The sequence below is a fragment of the Botryllus schlosseri genome, chromosome 13 (genome assembly GCF_051294905.1).
Source record: "Botryllus schlosseri isolate E-star chromosome 13, Bs_hap1, whole genome shotgun sequence".
NCBI lineage: Eukaryota > Metazoa > Chordata > Ascidiacea > Stolidobranchia > Styelidae > Botryllus > Botryllus schlosseri.
Window position 1 is genome coordinate 2,063,216 of NC_137248.1, and position 16,589 is coordinate 2,079,804.

The 16,589-nt window shown below is 37.7% G+C and overlaps 1 protein-coding gene across 1 annotated transcript in view; it reads left to right on the forward strand.

Moving 5' to 3' along the window:
- The first annotated feature begins 5,174 nt into the window (after positions 1–5,174).
- The window catches only part of LOC145454110 (uncharacterized), a 35,837-nt gene continuing 24,422 nt past the window's right edge, over positions 5,175–16,589 (forward strand). Inside the window, exons 1-14 of the mRNA XM_080332134.1 lie at positions 5,175–5,287; positions 5,972–6,001; positions 6,114–6,263; positions 7,326–7,454; positions 7,517–7,583; positions 8,328–8,373; positions 10,892–11,015; positions 11,816–11,926; positions 11,994–12,017; positions 12,633–12,719; positions 14,183–14,271; positions 14,624–14,729; positions 14,799–14,860; positions 15,804–15,900. Coding sequence (XP_080188260.1) covers positions 5,224–5,287; positions 5,972–6,001; positions 6,114–6,263; positions 7,326–7,454; positions 7,517–7,583; positions 8,328–8,373; positions 10,892–11,015; positions 11,816–11,926; positions 11,994–12,017; positions 12,633–12,719; positions 14,183–14,271; positions 14,624–14,729; positions 14,799–14,860; positions 15,804–15,900 — 1,186 coding nt within the window. The 5' untranslated portion in view covers positions 5,175–5,223. The remainder of the gene's footprint in view (positions 5,288–5,971; positions 6,002–6,113; positions 6,264–7,325; positions 7,455–7,516; positions 7,584–8,327; positions 8,374–10,891; positions 11,016–11,815; positions 11,927–11,993; positions 12,018–12,632; positions 12,720–14,182; positions 14,272–14,623; positions 14,730–14,798; positions 14,861–15,803; positions 15,901–16,589) is intronic.

Consider the following 16,589-nt stretch of genomic DNA (forward strand, 5'->3'; position numbering starts at 1 on the left):
ACTAGTAATTAGTGCCAATGATTACTTCTCCGTGCGCCTTGCTTCGTATTTATACCCTGTGTTGCACTATCATGTTCAAAGCGCTCTTGATTCATCTGTCCTCACTGGACACTGGACAGTGGTCGTGTAGTGCTAGCCTGTTGAAGGCTAAATACTAGGGCTCTTCAAAAATGACTTTTTTTCTCAAATCGCACTGGCTACTTGATAAAATTGTTAGGTTACCTAATTTAAGCCTACACACCAAATTTGGTTCAATTCCAACCAGTAGTCGCATTGCTACAGGAGAAGAAAGTTTCTATTTATTACATAAAAATAAATAACAAAAAATTTGAAAATTTTCTGTTCACCCCATGAAAGTGTTAGGTGGTCTATAGAAACGATGTTCACCAAATTTGGTTCAATTCCAACCAGTGGAAGCTGAGTTATTGCCGTCGAAAAATTTCAAATATGAATAAAATAGTATTTACGGTGACCAATTCTTTAATTATTTATTATCGTGGTGCTCACCGTAAATACTATTTTATTCAAATCCAAATTTTTGAACGGCAATAACTCCGCTTCTACTGGTTGGAATTGAACCAAATTTGGTGAACATCGCTTCTATAGACAACCTAACACTTTCATCGGGTGAATAGAAAAATTTCAAATTTTTCGTTATTTATTTTTAGATAATAAATAGAAACTTTCTTCTCCTGTAGCAATGCGGCTACTGGTTGGAATTGAACCAAATTTGGTGTGTAGGCTCGAATTAGGTAACCTAACAATTTTATCAAGTAGCCAGTGCGATTTGAGAAAAAAAGTCATTTTTGAAGAGCCCTACTAAATACACTGGATTCTTATTGGGACTTCGTCGCATTTATTTACCGTTATACCAAGGCGTCGAACATAGAAATGAGTGTCAAAATTCAATTTGAATCCGAGCTACGGATACTGGTAGAGTTGGATGTCATTGATTGGCAATTCCAACTTCTATGGTTCGGTATGCTTGTGAAACATTTCAAAGTATGAAGGTAATCTAGTTGGGGAAGATGTGCCGAAAGGAATTAATGGAAAAATCAAACCTCTACCCGAATTGAGAGTTTGCATACTCGGAATAAATTGGATTGCTATCTGCTACGCGTGATTTACGATTGGATGCAGTATCGCGCCGTATTCATTGGGATAACTGGGCAACTCCAAAAAAGCTATAGGTTAGTACGATGTTGTCACAACCCACAATGCTAATTTAGACACAAACGAGATTTCGCCTTCCTGTCTACGCTCCCGTATGTTGTCGTAGTTTCAGTCAGAATATGCCCTTATATTGTTAGAAACTGGGGCGAAATGTCCGATCATTAATTCATCTTATAACAAGTTGTTGATAGCATTTTACCAATTGAAGCTAGATTACGGCCCTTAGAGTATCTAATTCGCGTGTCATAGCACTGCTGCATTTCCCAAATCCGGAACGAATATGCATTATGCAAAACTTGATTTAAGTAGGCTACTATTTGCGGGTGCATCAGTGACGAGCTAATTTTTTGTTTTCCCAAATCCGGACAATCGGTAGCAGTGTTGGGATGACTCGAGTCATGACTTGACTCGAGTCAGACTCGAGTCACCTTTCTCGCATGACTTGACTTGACTCGAGTCACTTTGCTAAAATGACTTGACTTGACTTGACTCGGCGTATCAAAAATGTGGATTGACTCGTGACTCGGAGCAAAATTCACGAGTCAATTTCAAGTCATAAATTAATCGGTGTCGATAAAAATCACTGTATCTTGCATATGTTCGGATTGTTCGCGAAACGCTGGTGTAACCCGTGAGAGCGACCAATCATTCAATGATCGTGCGTTTTACTGAGCCTCCATTGTTCTCTCACAAATAAATTGACCACAAACGAAGTGATCGAAGCTTACAGCTTACGTTGTCGTAAACTAGTAGTACAGTAATATAATAGAAAATGATCTACCTTAACCAAACCTCTTGTTTTATTGATTTTGAATTCGAATATGGTTTATATACACCTCAACCATTGGCGCAGGCTCGAATTGTATCATATCAATTTGTAAATGTAAATTGCATCTTATCAATTCGTTTCTCTATTCCCCATTTTGGTTGGTAACTATAAACTGAGGCTAGGTATATGTGAGCGATACAGCGCCTTCTTGGGTGTATATTTAACTCTATATTCGTTCATCGGTTCAAAATCAATGACCATTCAATCTGTATTTCAGAAAGCTAGCAAAGTGTAATGACGTAATCATGCCTCATACTACGAAAAGGCAACTTGACTTGAATTTTGAATTGACTCGTGACTTGACTTGACTTGACTCGACTTGACTCGAGTCACCTCCAAAAATCGAGTGACTTGACTTGACTCGAGTCATCTTCGAAAACCGATTGACTTGACTTGACTCGAGTCAAAATGTGCAATGACTCGAAATGACTCGTGACTCGAAGGTAGTGACTTGATCCCAACACTGATCGGTAGCCTATAATTTCAGCTCAACAAGGTTTATCTTAGTTTGCTGTTGAATATAACTCAATTGAATAAACATATTCATATTGAAATGAACATAAATATTTTTGGATGACACTCGTCGTGGGTAATCGTCAACAACAATAGTTGGTGTTTCGAAACAGTCAACATTTAATTCGTGCTGCCGCCGTGATGCGGGAGCAAAAATGTAAAAAGAGTTATGCGAAATTCTTTTTTTTTCCAAAAGCGTTTACGGAGTGACGCGTAAAACCTTAAACGTTCTTTTGCGAACGTCTGAATTATGACGGTTGGGATACAAAATAAGGACGTATACAGAACATCAGCATACTATCCATAATAACTAGGGCCGAAACTTATATTCATCGAGGCCGCCTTATATGGCAAATTCTGATATCATATGCGTGCTCTGCTGTCCCTCAATCAAAGTTGTCAATCACACAGTCGTCCAAGTCCGACCCCTATACGATACAAGTGCAAATTTAAAGTTCCTTCATATGCCTGCTATATTCAAAGTAAGTGCGTATATAGCTGGGTCGCGTTTTAGTCGACCACGCGCCACAGGAAGCTCACTACATGGAAAGCGTATCCTCCGAACATCCAGCGGGTCTTATAGGATGTTGGAATGTCGGAAATAGTTACATCATGTCCTTTTCCTGCGTAATCATTATTATCAACGGGTGTCGTCAGGCACGCTGTCAGCGTTATGCGCCGGAAGATGTGCTTATTTGCATCACTCAGCGCAATGAGGGTGCTTTATCGTGAGTTACCGGGCCGCCTCATTAGTAATAAGGAAATTCACTGCCGTTTATAACTTTTACGTATAAAAACATAAAATAAACAACCACGTCCTCTTCTAATCATTTATCCTGGAAGCGTCGCTGTAATCGTATAACGTCCATAAGGCGTTGATCAGCGTGTGGGATATATCGTATGCTTATACTGTTAATACTGTTATAATGTTATATATTTACGCCTGCCGAATAGTTTCAAGCTTTGAGATTCACACCACTGTTCAATAACTCTTGTGGCATGTCAGGGGAAATGGATCGCGTTACCAAGTTTTAATTTTTGTTTTATAAGATGTCTCTGCTGGTAGCGTTGGACAACCAGATAATTCTAGATATCTAATTAGTTTAATTAGAGCGGAATGCCAGTCATCTAATTCTAATCCGATTTGTTAAATGTTTCTATGCTCTAATTCAAATTCTAGTCTGATTTCTGGTTTTCCTAAAACTGCCACAGGAAAACTGCATAGTGCGGAACGTGCCAAGCTTGGTATACAGACATTTGCCATTCTCATGCTTATGTGAATCAGCTCTGATTTGGTTTGATATGAACTAAATTTCATTCAATCTCTAAAATATGGCGTGTTTATTACGTCTAATTCTGAGGTAATTTTGAAAAAAATAACTGTGTTGCTACAATAATTATAGTCTAATTTGGAGAAAGTGTGCAGTTACAATTCTAATTCTAGTCTATTTTTTAAACTGCAGCTATAATTCTAATTGTAATCTAATTTCATAAAAACTTTATAATAGTAATTATAATTTTAATCGAATTTGGAAAAAGTGTGCAGCTATAATTCTAGTCTAGTCTAATACACAAATAAATTTGTTGGTATAATTTTAATTTTAGTCAAATTTGGAAAGAATGTGCAGCTACAATTGTTATTCTATAGTATAATTAAAACAAACTGTGCAGCTATAATTCTAATCCGATTTGAAAATATATTTTTAGTTATAATTAAAAAGTATAGCTATTATTCCAATTATAATCGAATTTGGAAAAGCCAAACATTCTCTAGTTGTCCAAATCTGTTTGTAGGACTTACATAGGTAAGGTAACGACGCACAGCGTGGCTGGAGGCTACTTTCGTAATATTATTCGCAATCATGCTGGATCATTGCAGCGGTTAATTAGTGGCGATGTACTACCCCAAAGTAATATCAATGAAATAATGTCGACACTTTCTTGTTGATATACAATGTATTTTCCAATTCTCTACTAGTTGCTGGCGACCACCCCTGACGAGTGTGAGCCGAAAATATTCGGGTTTATTTCAATATGAATATATTTTTCGATTGTTTATTGAATTTATGTGCATCCAAGAAGCACTTTCTTGTGTCTTATCAAGGGAAGCCACCCTCCTTGTATCGAGACAGTCTCAATTCTCTTCATTGCAAAATTGGCGACTGTTAGTGCAAGTTTCCCCAACTGCGATGCCCTGTTGTTTGCCAAAATATATTGACCGTGAGTAATTTCGCGTTTGCGACTTGAAGATTTCTTAATTTGTGGAGTACAGAGGCTGTTGTAAACGTGAAGAGGAATAGATATATGATTGAATGATTTATTCATATTGAAATGCTTCCGAATATTTGCAACTGACACACCTTAACGGTAATCGTCAGCAACTAGCAAAGCATTGACAAGAACATGTATATCATATATATCTTTTGAATTCTCTTCTAGTTACTGACGATTGTCGGCCGAGAATATTCGACTATATTTCAATGCGAAAATAATATCCAATGGCGTATTGAAGTTCTGTACCTCCAAGACTCTTCAGATTGATGATTTTTTTCAACAAACTTTTGGCTTCTGGGCTGACAAACGTAATATGTTTAAGGTAGCTACAGTTTATAGGAAAATATCCTCAAATAACCGACTGCTGTACAATTAATTGGTAAATAGTTTTCCAGCTTAATTATCCAGTCCAGTGTGCGGCGTTTCTGACAATCATGTGGCGACTTATCGCACTATGTGCGCTAATCGGAGTATCCTATTCATTGTCCTACGGGGGAAGTAAGTACACGCTTTTGAACCCGTATCGATTTTTTTGAAGATGCTTCTGCTGACATGATGTACGTCTTCTAAGCTGGAATTTCAAGCCTTTTCAAAAAGGAAACCGTTCTATGTCTGTCAAATACTGATTGGAAAATGACTAAAAATTAAAACGGTTAGCTAGAAGTGGAATTTGTCTAAAACATTAATAAAGTATGGTCCAAGTAGCGACTCTGGGTGGTATCGAATGCCTCTCATTCATATGATAATTTCGCGCACTTTACACCGTCGGGTCAGTACAACCCTGCCGTACAATTCAGACACAATATAGACAAGTGTAGAGGAATATCCCGTGATATTGTATGTGTCAATGAACAATATGGTGTGTTACTTTGGATTTAGGGCGTGTATTTAAACACCACATTCCGGCTAACTTATGTGTTGGCCACTATTGTATGTGCCAATACACAATGTGGTCTGTCACTTTAAATTCAAGGCGTTCAGTTGGACACCACATTGTGTATTTACGCATACAATATTGTCCAACACATAAAATTGGTTGAAATATGGTGTTTCACTGCGTGCCTTGAATATAGAGTATATCCACGTAAATCAGCTAACGCAACACAGACCATATTCAACCGTTCGATGTGTTGGATGTTTGCTGAGGATGTGCGTTGATATTTGTTTCACTTATATTTTCAGAAACGTCGAAGGCAGTCGTTTCCGGGGCAAGTAAGTCGCTCAAACACTTCGTAAGATTCTAATCGCGATAGAGCCAGAAACTCTAACTCCAATCCGTCGATATCCACCGAGAAATAGGTACGATATCTTACCTGTTTTTCAGCCTGTGGCAACAGTCTGTTCGGCGGATGCGATAAATCCAGAGGTCTATGCTGGGAAGCCAATAATAAACCAAAGCCCACCACGACATTTTGTACCTGCAAAGCTGGATACAAATTCGTTTATCCCAAACTCCGTAAAGGAAAATGCGTTGGTAAGAATTGGATGTATAACCAGGGATATCTAGAACTATAGAACTAAAGCTGGCTTTGGATATACCTGGTATATAACCTAAACTTATAATTGATATGCGATTGTTTAAGCTCATTTCACCAGGAAACATGGGTTGTAGCTGTATAAACCTGACTTGAACAATTGCATAAATTTTAATTGTCAAATTAGACTAATTAGAGCGAAATGGCGGTAATCTCATTCTAATCTAATTTGTGAAATCTTTATCTGTACTAATTTTAATTCTAATATTATTTGTGAAATGTTTCTATGCTCTAATTTAAATTATAATCTAATGTCTGGCTTTCCTGTAAATGATACAGGAGCACTGTATGGTGCGACACGAGCCAAGTTAGCTGTACAGTACAACAGACATTTGCCATTCTCGTGCTTATGAGTATGAACTCTGGTATGAGCTGAACTTGATTCAATTTACTAGTTTTCGCGAATCCAGTAATTCTAATTTTAATCTTAATTTGGAAAAATTATGTAGCTATAACTCTAATTATAGTGTAATTTAGAAAAAACTGTATAGCTATAATTATAATTCTAATCTTAATTGGAAAAATACTAAGCCATGATTTTAGTTATAGTGTAAGCTTTTGCAAAACTGCATAGCCATAATTAATCCTAGTAGGAAAAATCCATGTAGCTATAATTCTAATTCTAATTCTAATCCAATTTCGAAAAAATGTGTAACTATAATTTTAATTATAGCCTCATTTAGAAAAATCTGTCTAGCTCAAATTCTAATTATAATCTAATTTGGACGAATGTGTAGCAATATTTCTAATTCTAATCTAATTCGAAAACAAATGTGTAGCTATAATTCTAATTATAGTCTAATTTAGTGATCACCGCGTAGTTATAATTCAAAATTTAATCTAATTCGGAAAAATGTGTAGCTATAATGTTAATTTCAATCTGAATCTAAAGCTGATGATTTCCTAGCTGTCCAAGTCTGGATACCTGGTGAACCTGTGTTTGATTATAGCGTGAACCGCATTTTGGCATAAAAATGATCACTGATATTTTCCGCGCGTAGATATCAATGAATGCAAGACAGGAGTTCACAGCTGCGACACAGTTCACGGCCGTTGCGTAAACACCCTCGGGTCGCACTACTGCACGTGCAAAAGGGGATACGTTCTTGATTTCACAAAGACCCATTGCTGTAAGATAGCAGCTTGACGCGAAGTCGATGTATACATCATGAATTTATTTTGATGGTTTCAGTGAAGAGGTCTAAAATTGTTGGAATGTGCAGAGGTGGAAAGCGCAGGTCGAAAACTAGGCGAGGGCGGTATGTAGTAGTTTGGTAATTATATTGCAATTATGCGGACTTGTATCTCCAATATGTTCTAGATACGCACGCATGTTTGTAAATAGTATTGCAAGGCTGCATTTTAATGACAAATACAATTAATAACTATGACCACAGTTCCCCAAGAGCAGTTACCGGTTCATTATTAGGGCTGGGCACTCAATCTGATGCCAAAATAGCATATGGGTCTATGTAAAGAAAATATTGCCAATTCTGCGCCATGGTAAAGATAATTCGGTATTTTACCATTCCTATTTTATTGTACTTTCTGTCGATGCTGCGTCTTCATCACGACTTTATATTAAGTCCTTTTCACCGCATTAAAGATAATTTGGTGTTTTGACCATACCTCTTTGGGCACTGTGAGAATTGCGTTGTTGATGAAATTAATTACCTTCTGTACAAAATACCTTCGTTGTTATAAGCATCATAACACGATTATTATAGGTAATATTAAAAGCCAAAAATTATTGACAATTACCCGGGTATTTTGAATATCTCATAGTCATTTACAAAATAAATAAAAGAAACTTGCGTTGTTGATGAAATTAAGTAGCTTGTGGTGCAAAAGAGTTGTCGTGAGCACCATAACATGATATTAATAGCTACTGTTCGCAACTTGTCACTTTCCACCTGACATGTTCAAGGTCTACGTTTTGAGTTAGATTTCGATACCGTTTGATTGTTTTACCCTGTTGATATATTTTCCAATATATATTTCAGTCGACGCTATGACGCGGAAGTAGCCGAATCTGATCAAGTCAAGAACGTAAGGATTTATCATATTAGACTTTCACAATATTAGATCCGGTGGGTGAATTCAGTACCCGAGAAAGCGCTGTGTACACTGACTTGTGTAGGACAAGACTTGTTGTACAAACTACCGGATTTTCATAATGCGCAACTAGAACTGGAACTAGAACTACTCAGTTTTCAAAGCCCGCAACTAGTAAATATCCGGAACAAAACCGGCAAATAATGTTTTATTACGCGCGCAACTATAACTAGAACTACTCGCGTTTCAAGATCCACAACTAGAACTAAAACTATCACTCAAAAACAAGTAGTTAGTTGTCCGTCAAGTAACGAGATTGGTAGTTGTACATGTACATGTACAGTTGTACACGTCTGGTGTATAGGCCCAGTATGATGGCATCAAGTACTATGCCATATTTAGACATAGCTGTCCGGTGTCCAGTGACTATATGGTTGGAGCATCTAACAATTGTGATTTCCGTTGCCACAAAATCCACCTTTCCACCGAAAGTTTAAAGCGGTTCGCGCAATGTTCGTGTATTGTGAAATACTCTCTGGCGGCGTAAAAACTCACTCTGACACTCTGGCATCGAAAATCGCGCCGTCACGATGCCTCGTTCACAATGGGGTGTATGGAAATGTAATTCGATTTTTCGTGATGGATGTAACAGCAGCCCGTGAATATAATGACTGCAATTTCGCAGTCTATCCGGTTTCTTTGTTTATCTTTGCACATACGAAGCATCAGTTGGATATGATTAGCTTTCCATATGGTATTCGATATACCGTTGAATCGCAACAATGCAGTGTCTCTTAACCTAGGGATAGGGTCGCTGAAGAATGGATAGTCATTTCAATACAGTTCTCATTGCAAATTTGCTTTTGACTCATATTATCGAATCTACAGATTTTTCTTCGCACCTCGCGGGAAATAGACCGATCGCAAATAATCCCACGAATTTCCACGAATACACAATTTATTACAACCCACATTAATTCTGGATTCAGTGCATATTGCGCCTAATATTATGCCACAAATACGCCGGTATAGCACAATAGATAGGGGTTTTCCTAATAAAATCTTTCGAAGTAGGTAATGTAATCTTGCAATCAGACTTTTACGAACTACTGGGTTTTACAGATTAGCAACTAGAACTATATCTACTTACTTTTCAAAATGCGCAAATAGAGCTAGAACCAAAACTACTCACTCATTTCATGCGTTAGACAGTAAAATTTGAAAAAAAAATTATTTTATTTACAGCAGATTCGAAATTTTCAAATTCCAATAGCTTCACTTCTGCTAGTTATAATTGAGTCAAATTTCGTGTGCAACGTTTTTATAGCCAACCTGACAATGTTATGAAATAGCCGCAAAAATTTGAAAAAAACTGATACTTTTTAGCAACTGTCGTGTAGATATATGTTTCTTCACGCTGCATAAGTAAGCCTTGTATGACCCTAAAATAGCCTACAGCCGATGCATAATTACTAGGGATGGTGTGACGTTCACGTTCGCGTTCTGTGTGTGAACCTCAGAAATTGAAAGGTTCACGTTCACAAACGATTCTTCGTAGGTTCTGCACTGTGAACCTTTTCCATATATTACAATTTCCACTTCATTATAACATCTTTGGTTGAAAGTTATTGCATTTTAACTACGGGTCACTCTATGGATGGCGCTGGCAGCATTAAAAAATCAACACTAATCGAGCATGCACCTTGACAATATCAAAAATTTTACTAGCTTGACCCTTAATCCCACAACATCAAGAGCGAAATACACTACATGTAGGTAGTCAGCGAATAATGCTTACTCAACCAATCAATCAAGTTGATATCGTTATGTGATGTAAAAAATGTAGCAGGCGTACGAGGTTAATCTTGATTTTATGTTTATTGCATCATAAAAACCAAATCCGTGCGATTGGGGTGTTGGCTACTGCTGTATAACTTGTTAAGGGGGTAATATCGGTAGCAAGTATGGAAACCCGTATTACACTCTGCTCAATATCAACGTAGCAATGCTAAGACGCCGAATATATTGTCCATTCTGGCCTAGACCGTTAAGGCGTAAGCTTATATTCCCTTGCAAGTCCTCGTCGAAATTGTTGGCGAAGCGACGGAAGATATCGACTTTATGGGATTATTATATCATTTGATTGCTCCGGTTGATACATTTAGTGACGTCTAAAAAGTCAGTACTGCAGCATTGAGGCGTTATGAGGCCCGAGTTGTCGCTAGGCACCGTGTACACTATACAATGTACATGTTTATTAATATAGGCTATCACTTCACTAAAATGTAGGGTTGAAATTAGCAATATGACGTCACGTGACGTCATGAGGTTCACGTTCGCGTTCACACAGAACCTTTCAAAAAGGTTCGCGCTCACACGAACCTGAACCTTTTAGAGGTTCACACCATCCCTAATAATTACCAAATTATACCAGCCTTATTGTGTCAGTAGTATCAGTTATATCAAAGTTATGCGTTGATGGTGATCTCTTAACCGGTAATCATGTATTTAGGAATTGTTGGGATACTTTTTGAGTCGTAACGAAGACGGGGAAAAGGGAGCCAAGTGCAAATGTGAGGCTGGATTCCGCAGATGCGCGTCAGGACTTTGCAAGGACATCAACGAATGTAGATTGAGTAAGTTCAACAATTATCGTATAGTCCAGAGTTGGGCGACCATAGAAAATTCTCAGCCTTTACAAATTAGAACATGGAATTATAATTATAGCTGCACAGTTTGTTCCATATTAGATTAGAATATGTAGTACAGAATTCGCAAAAACTTGGAAAATGGATTGTTAAATTCCAAATTAGAGTAGAATTGGGATTAGAATTACAACTACCCAGTGTTTTATTTTTCAAATTAGACTTGAATTAAAATTATAACTACAGTTTGTTCCGTATTAGATTAGAATTAGAATCACTGAATTTGCGAAAACTTGGAAATCGAAGTAAATTCCAAGATAGAAAGAAGTACAAGAAAAATCATTTTCAGTTCATATCAATTAAGCGTTCTACTTTTCCAAATCAGATTCTAATTACAATTACAACGACACAGTTTGTTCCATATTTGATTAGAATTGATATCGATTGGAAAACTTGGATTCTGAATGAAGTTCTGTTAATATCTTATCAGAGCTCATCCTCAGTTCATTCATACCGTTGTGCTGTAGTGTTTTCAGGGAAACCAGAAATTATATTTTAATTAAAATTGGAGCGTAGAAAGATTTCATAAGTTAGATTAGAATTAAAATTATTTTTACGTATTCAGTAATTCAAATTCTAATATAATTTGGCGAAAAAATGTGTAGCTATAATTCTAATTTTAATCTATTTCCGAAAAGCAGAAATTTTCTAGTAGTCCAACTCTGGGACGATGATCTTGTGTTATGAGATGATGACATCGTGTTAGATTTCTGTTAACCGTTTCTATACAGGGAAAAACAAGTGTGATTTGAAGCGTGGACGCTGTCACAATAGCGTCGGGGGATATTTCTGCTCCTGCAAGAAGGGTTTCCTTCTCGGACCATGCGGGTACAAATGTTACAGTAAGTTATTATTTTATAGATTAACCATTATCACGTATACGCTAAAATGTGATTCTTTATAATGCAGCGCCGAAAAGCAGACCAAAGTCATGTAAGTTTTCTGATTTCGTTTCACCTTTCTAGTTAACACATTGTACATTGTACAAGCTACCAACCTAGTAGGTTGACGGTCAACTAACTACCGTTTCTTTGAATAGTTCTAGTTGCGGATTTTGGAAAGTCAGTAGGCTAGCTCTAGTTGTAGTTGGCATTAAAAAAATAGTCACCGAAAAACTAGAGAACACGTGTCGCTGTTTGGCGTGCATCGTGATGTCGGTGTTCTGTAGGTTGATGTTTTCGCAGCCATTGATGGATCAGAGTCTTGACTACTTACAGGGGCGTTGCCACGGGATGGGTTTCGGGGGACGAAACCCGCCTACTTGAAACTTGAAATCTACGTTCTTTTGTAATGCCGATCCAATCCCCTATATACCATAGCTCATTTGCAAGAGATCCTATCCGATTCCGACAAATTAAAGTCAATGAGCTTCTTCGGAATCGCAACTAGTAGGTTCTGGTTCTAGTTCTGGTTTGGGTTTGAAGAAGTGATTAGTTTTGATAAATCACTAGTTCTAATTCTAGTTTTAGCTGCGCATTTTAAAAATTCAATAGTTTGTACAAACGTGCGCTATGCTTTGATCACTAGTTAAGTGACTATCATTCGCAGGTACTTCGCAGAACCTGATGGCAAGATCTTTGGTTACTGGCGATAGCGACGGGTTCAACGACGAAGCAACCAGAGCTTTGGTGCACGGTGAGATGACTGATAGGCTGATATGTTCTATGCTTCGGTAGAACAGTAAACACATTCCATAAGTGGTCAAAGTTGTTGTTGTGGATTTTGGTATTCATGATGTTTCGACTACTATGATAATTCACACCAGGCCGATATTTCTTGCTATTAGGGCAAGTTTTTGTTGCACTTAAATCATGGGAAAGTTGCACATAATTTTAATAAAAGTTGCACTAAAAAGTTGCATTAATAATTTGTTAGATATATTAGGGTATGAGACACCCTAAATGTTTGATATTTGCAGGGTATCCGCTTGTTTCGTTTCTTTCTTCGCTATTCAATCGATCATGAACACATTCTTAAGTTCTTTAGCTTTGAAACCTACATTACAGCTTTTCGCTGTCAAATTTGGTACTTTCCATTTTTACGGACGGCCTGGCGAGACCGCCGAATATTACATGAATTGAAAATAAGGCAATACGGAAACACTTTTCCCCAAAAAGCCAAACAGCAAAGCGATAACCCATGAGACAAGTCAAATACCACACCCCAAACCCCCTAGGTCTGCAAACTTGACCCAAGGCATCGCAGCAAAACTCAGTGCTGGCTACTATAACAAAATCAATAGCCTTAAAAGGGGACCCAGCGAAAATGTGATCATCATCAGCGGTCTCGCTTGGGCGTCCGTCAAAGGGTAAAGGACCTCAAATTTAAACAACAGTGAATCAATCAAGCGATCTTTTTCTAGGCTATATATAGTTGAGGCATTGCCTTGTTAAGCAAATTAAAGAGAGAACCATACTAGAATTAGTTTCATGAAATGTTTTTAAATCACGCTTTCACATTGTGCGCCATACTTGATAAAAGTTGCAGTAAAAAGACGAACATGTTGCAATATAAAACTTCTTCAAACAACTCAAAACACCATGCTACATAAATTCTGACTATTTCTAAAAAGTTGCAAAACTCGCAAAAACTTGCCCTACTTATTATGGTTTCTGAGCTGGTGGTCAAAGTAGTTATGGTTGGTCCTCAAGTAGAAGTAGAAGTAACGTCCTAAATTTCTATTCAGGCACAAGTAGAGATTTACGAGTAAGTAAAAAAGAAAGTATCCCGGACCTACTCTTGCCTAAAAAAAAGTGTTGAGCAGTAAATAAGCAAAACTCACTCGAGTTCTCCTCTGACAAATGCGACATGCCTCCATCACGAATCCAGCGTATTTAATCTTCAATAACTGAATCGCTAACGCATGATCGCACAGTACAACTTATTCAAACAGCAGATTGACATGAGTCGGGGAGGACCACAGTACATATTATATAATTAGAAAAGCAAGGCACACGAGGGAATAACGATCGCCATCAGTAGCAAGTCCTATAAAAATCACTGTCGAAGGATACCAACGTAAATCAGCTAAGATAAGACAAACCAAATTCAACTGTTCTGTGTGTAGCAAGATTCAGTTCATTTGATATGGTTTGCAGACGTTGAGACGGAGAAGGCGGCCGCTTCAGGAAAGAGCATCAAAGTCATTGAAACGCTCCAGAACAAGCCGTGCTCCGGTTCTAAAGCGGTAGGTAGAACAAGCGTGCCGAATTTCCCAGTCATTGTGATCTTGAAATTTTGAAGCATAAATTTTTGATACACACTGATGTAGGTTCGATATATTGCTATATACGGCGCTCTATAAATTATTATATTAATATCTTTAGCTATTATGGCCTGACTTGGACAACTAGATTATTCTAGTTGGCTAATTAGACCATGCTTTAATTCTAATCTAATCTGAAAAAAAATCAGTAGCTATCATTTCACTTCTGATCCAATTTGATGAAGCTGAGCATTATCTAGTTGTCAAAATCTGATTACCGCACGTTATGGTGCTAATTCTAATCAATTCCAATCATTGCCATACTTTGTTCTAGGTAACTGAAAAATTCGATGTCAACCGCGACGGTAAAGTCGATGTAATCGTTCACCTCATCTGCCACAACAAGAAGTATGCGGTCAAATCGACTTTCGAAAAGGAAGGTTAGAAGAAAAATCCTATGTGTACATTGGTAGAATAACTAACCAATTTATTCACGTTTCTCCACACAGCCAAGTGGCAGCCTTGGAGTTGTTGGACGGAATGTAAAGCAACCTGCCACGGAGGACTGCAAGTATGAAATCGAATTACAAAACTTTATGCCTGTATTCCGCGCAAAATAACTTGAAGATACACGGGATTTGTTGGATAACGCCCTATACCTACTTTACATCTTCGCAAACTCATTATTTGATTTCACATCTTGAAGTCTCGCGGGGAATTTTTTTTGTATAATATTATAGGGCAGTGTGGGAGAGACAAAGGCACTGGGACGCCATATTTGTGCACTTCTTCACAATGAGTCTATGACTCGGACGCCACTGGGACGCCCCACAAATTTTTATCCTAGCTCCGCGATATGATGAAAACACACAGTTTTACATCCACTGTCAACCCCGTGACTACTTATCCATCTCATTTCTCTACGTTTTAGTCGCTAACTAAACAGTAGGATTGTTCAAAAGTAAATATTTTCTTCAAATTTTAGTGGCCATACGATAAAATTGTTCAAAAGAACGGTGCACACCAAAATTTATAATTCCCACCGTAAATCGCAAATTTTGTACTCATTAACTTCGCTTCTACTGGCTGGAATTGGGCCCAATTTGTTTTACATCGTTTTATTTAAACAGCTTATAAAATGGGACTGAAAGAAAAATGAATTTGTTTTACATCGTTTTATTTAAACAGTTTATAACATGGGACTGAAAGAAAAATCTGAACAATTTTTGTTTTTTCTAAATTTAAAATTTTCTTATTCTCATAGCTTCGCTTCTACACGTTGTGTTGGAATTGAGCCAAATTTGGTGTGCAGCGTCTTTTAGTCAACCTGATAATTTCATCGAATTGCCAGTATAATTGGACTAAAAAAACTTGTTTTTAAACAACACTTCTGAACAGACATCCATGCGGTGTTTTTGAAAACTTATCTCCACCCTTTATTAGTCTTCCAGCCCTATATCATGCGTCTTAACGAGTAATATCTGGACATTCCATAAGTTATCTTTCTTCTCTAGACTCGTACCAGGTACTGCAAGAACGGCCTCGTCGGAGAAGGGAAATGCAGTGGGCCTGCCACTCAACACAAGACTTGCTACAAAGGAAAGAAATGTCGTGAGTATGCCAGCAATCGCTCGAATCTTATCGGTATCCCGTCACGCGATACATGAAGGTAGTATAGCCTCAGAGCCTATAGATATTTCGCATGAACACAAACTTTGCTTAATCATCGAACTGATGTGGATGAATCTAGGAGTGTTGATGTCAAGAATGCATTTACTTCATAATTTTAGATTATATCCCTGCTTTGTATGATTCTATTCTTACGAATGAAATTGTTTGAGAATTTGTCTGACCTGACGTTTCCAGTGCGTCGATCTGAAATTGAAGTATTGGGTTGTGTTAAGTGTTTTATATACAGTGTGGTGTATTGACAATAGTTTTCCGGTCTACTAGCGTACGACTTCAGTGCTTTTTATGTGAGTTTTACGGGATAAGGGCCATCGACTAGCAGATTTATTTTCTGGGGAAACACGCCGGACTGAAGTCTCGCGGGTAGACCGAAGCACTTGCATATACTACATAGTGAATTTTCCACGTGAATCAGCATGAAGGTCCCTCGGTTCATCTTAGCAAACGTGCACTTTCCTACGAGCTCAATATATGTTCTCCTCAGAACAGTTGCCGACCAACATTGGGTGATTCATTGCTTTGCATTCCGTCTATAATCACTTTGTAAAGTGCCGATGGGTTCGCCTTTTTCAGTCAGTCACTGGAATGGTCTGAAGAATAAACTCTGATGT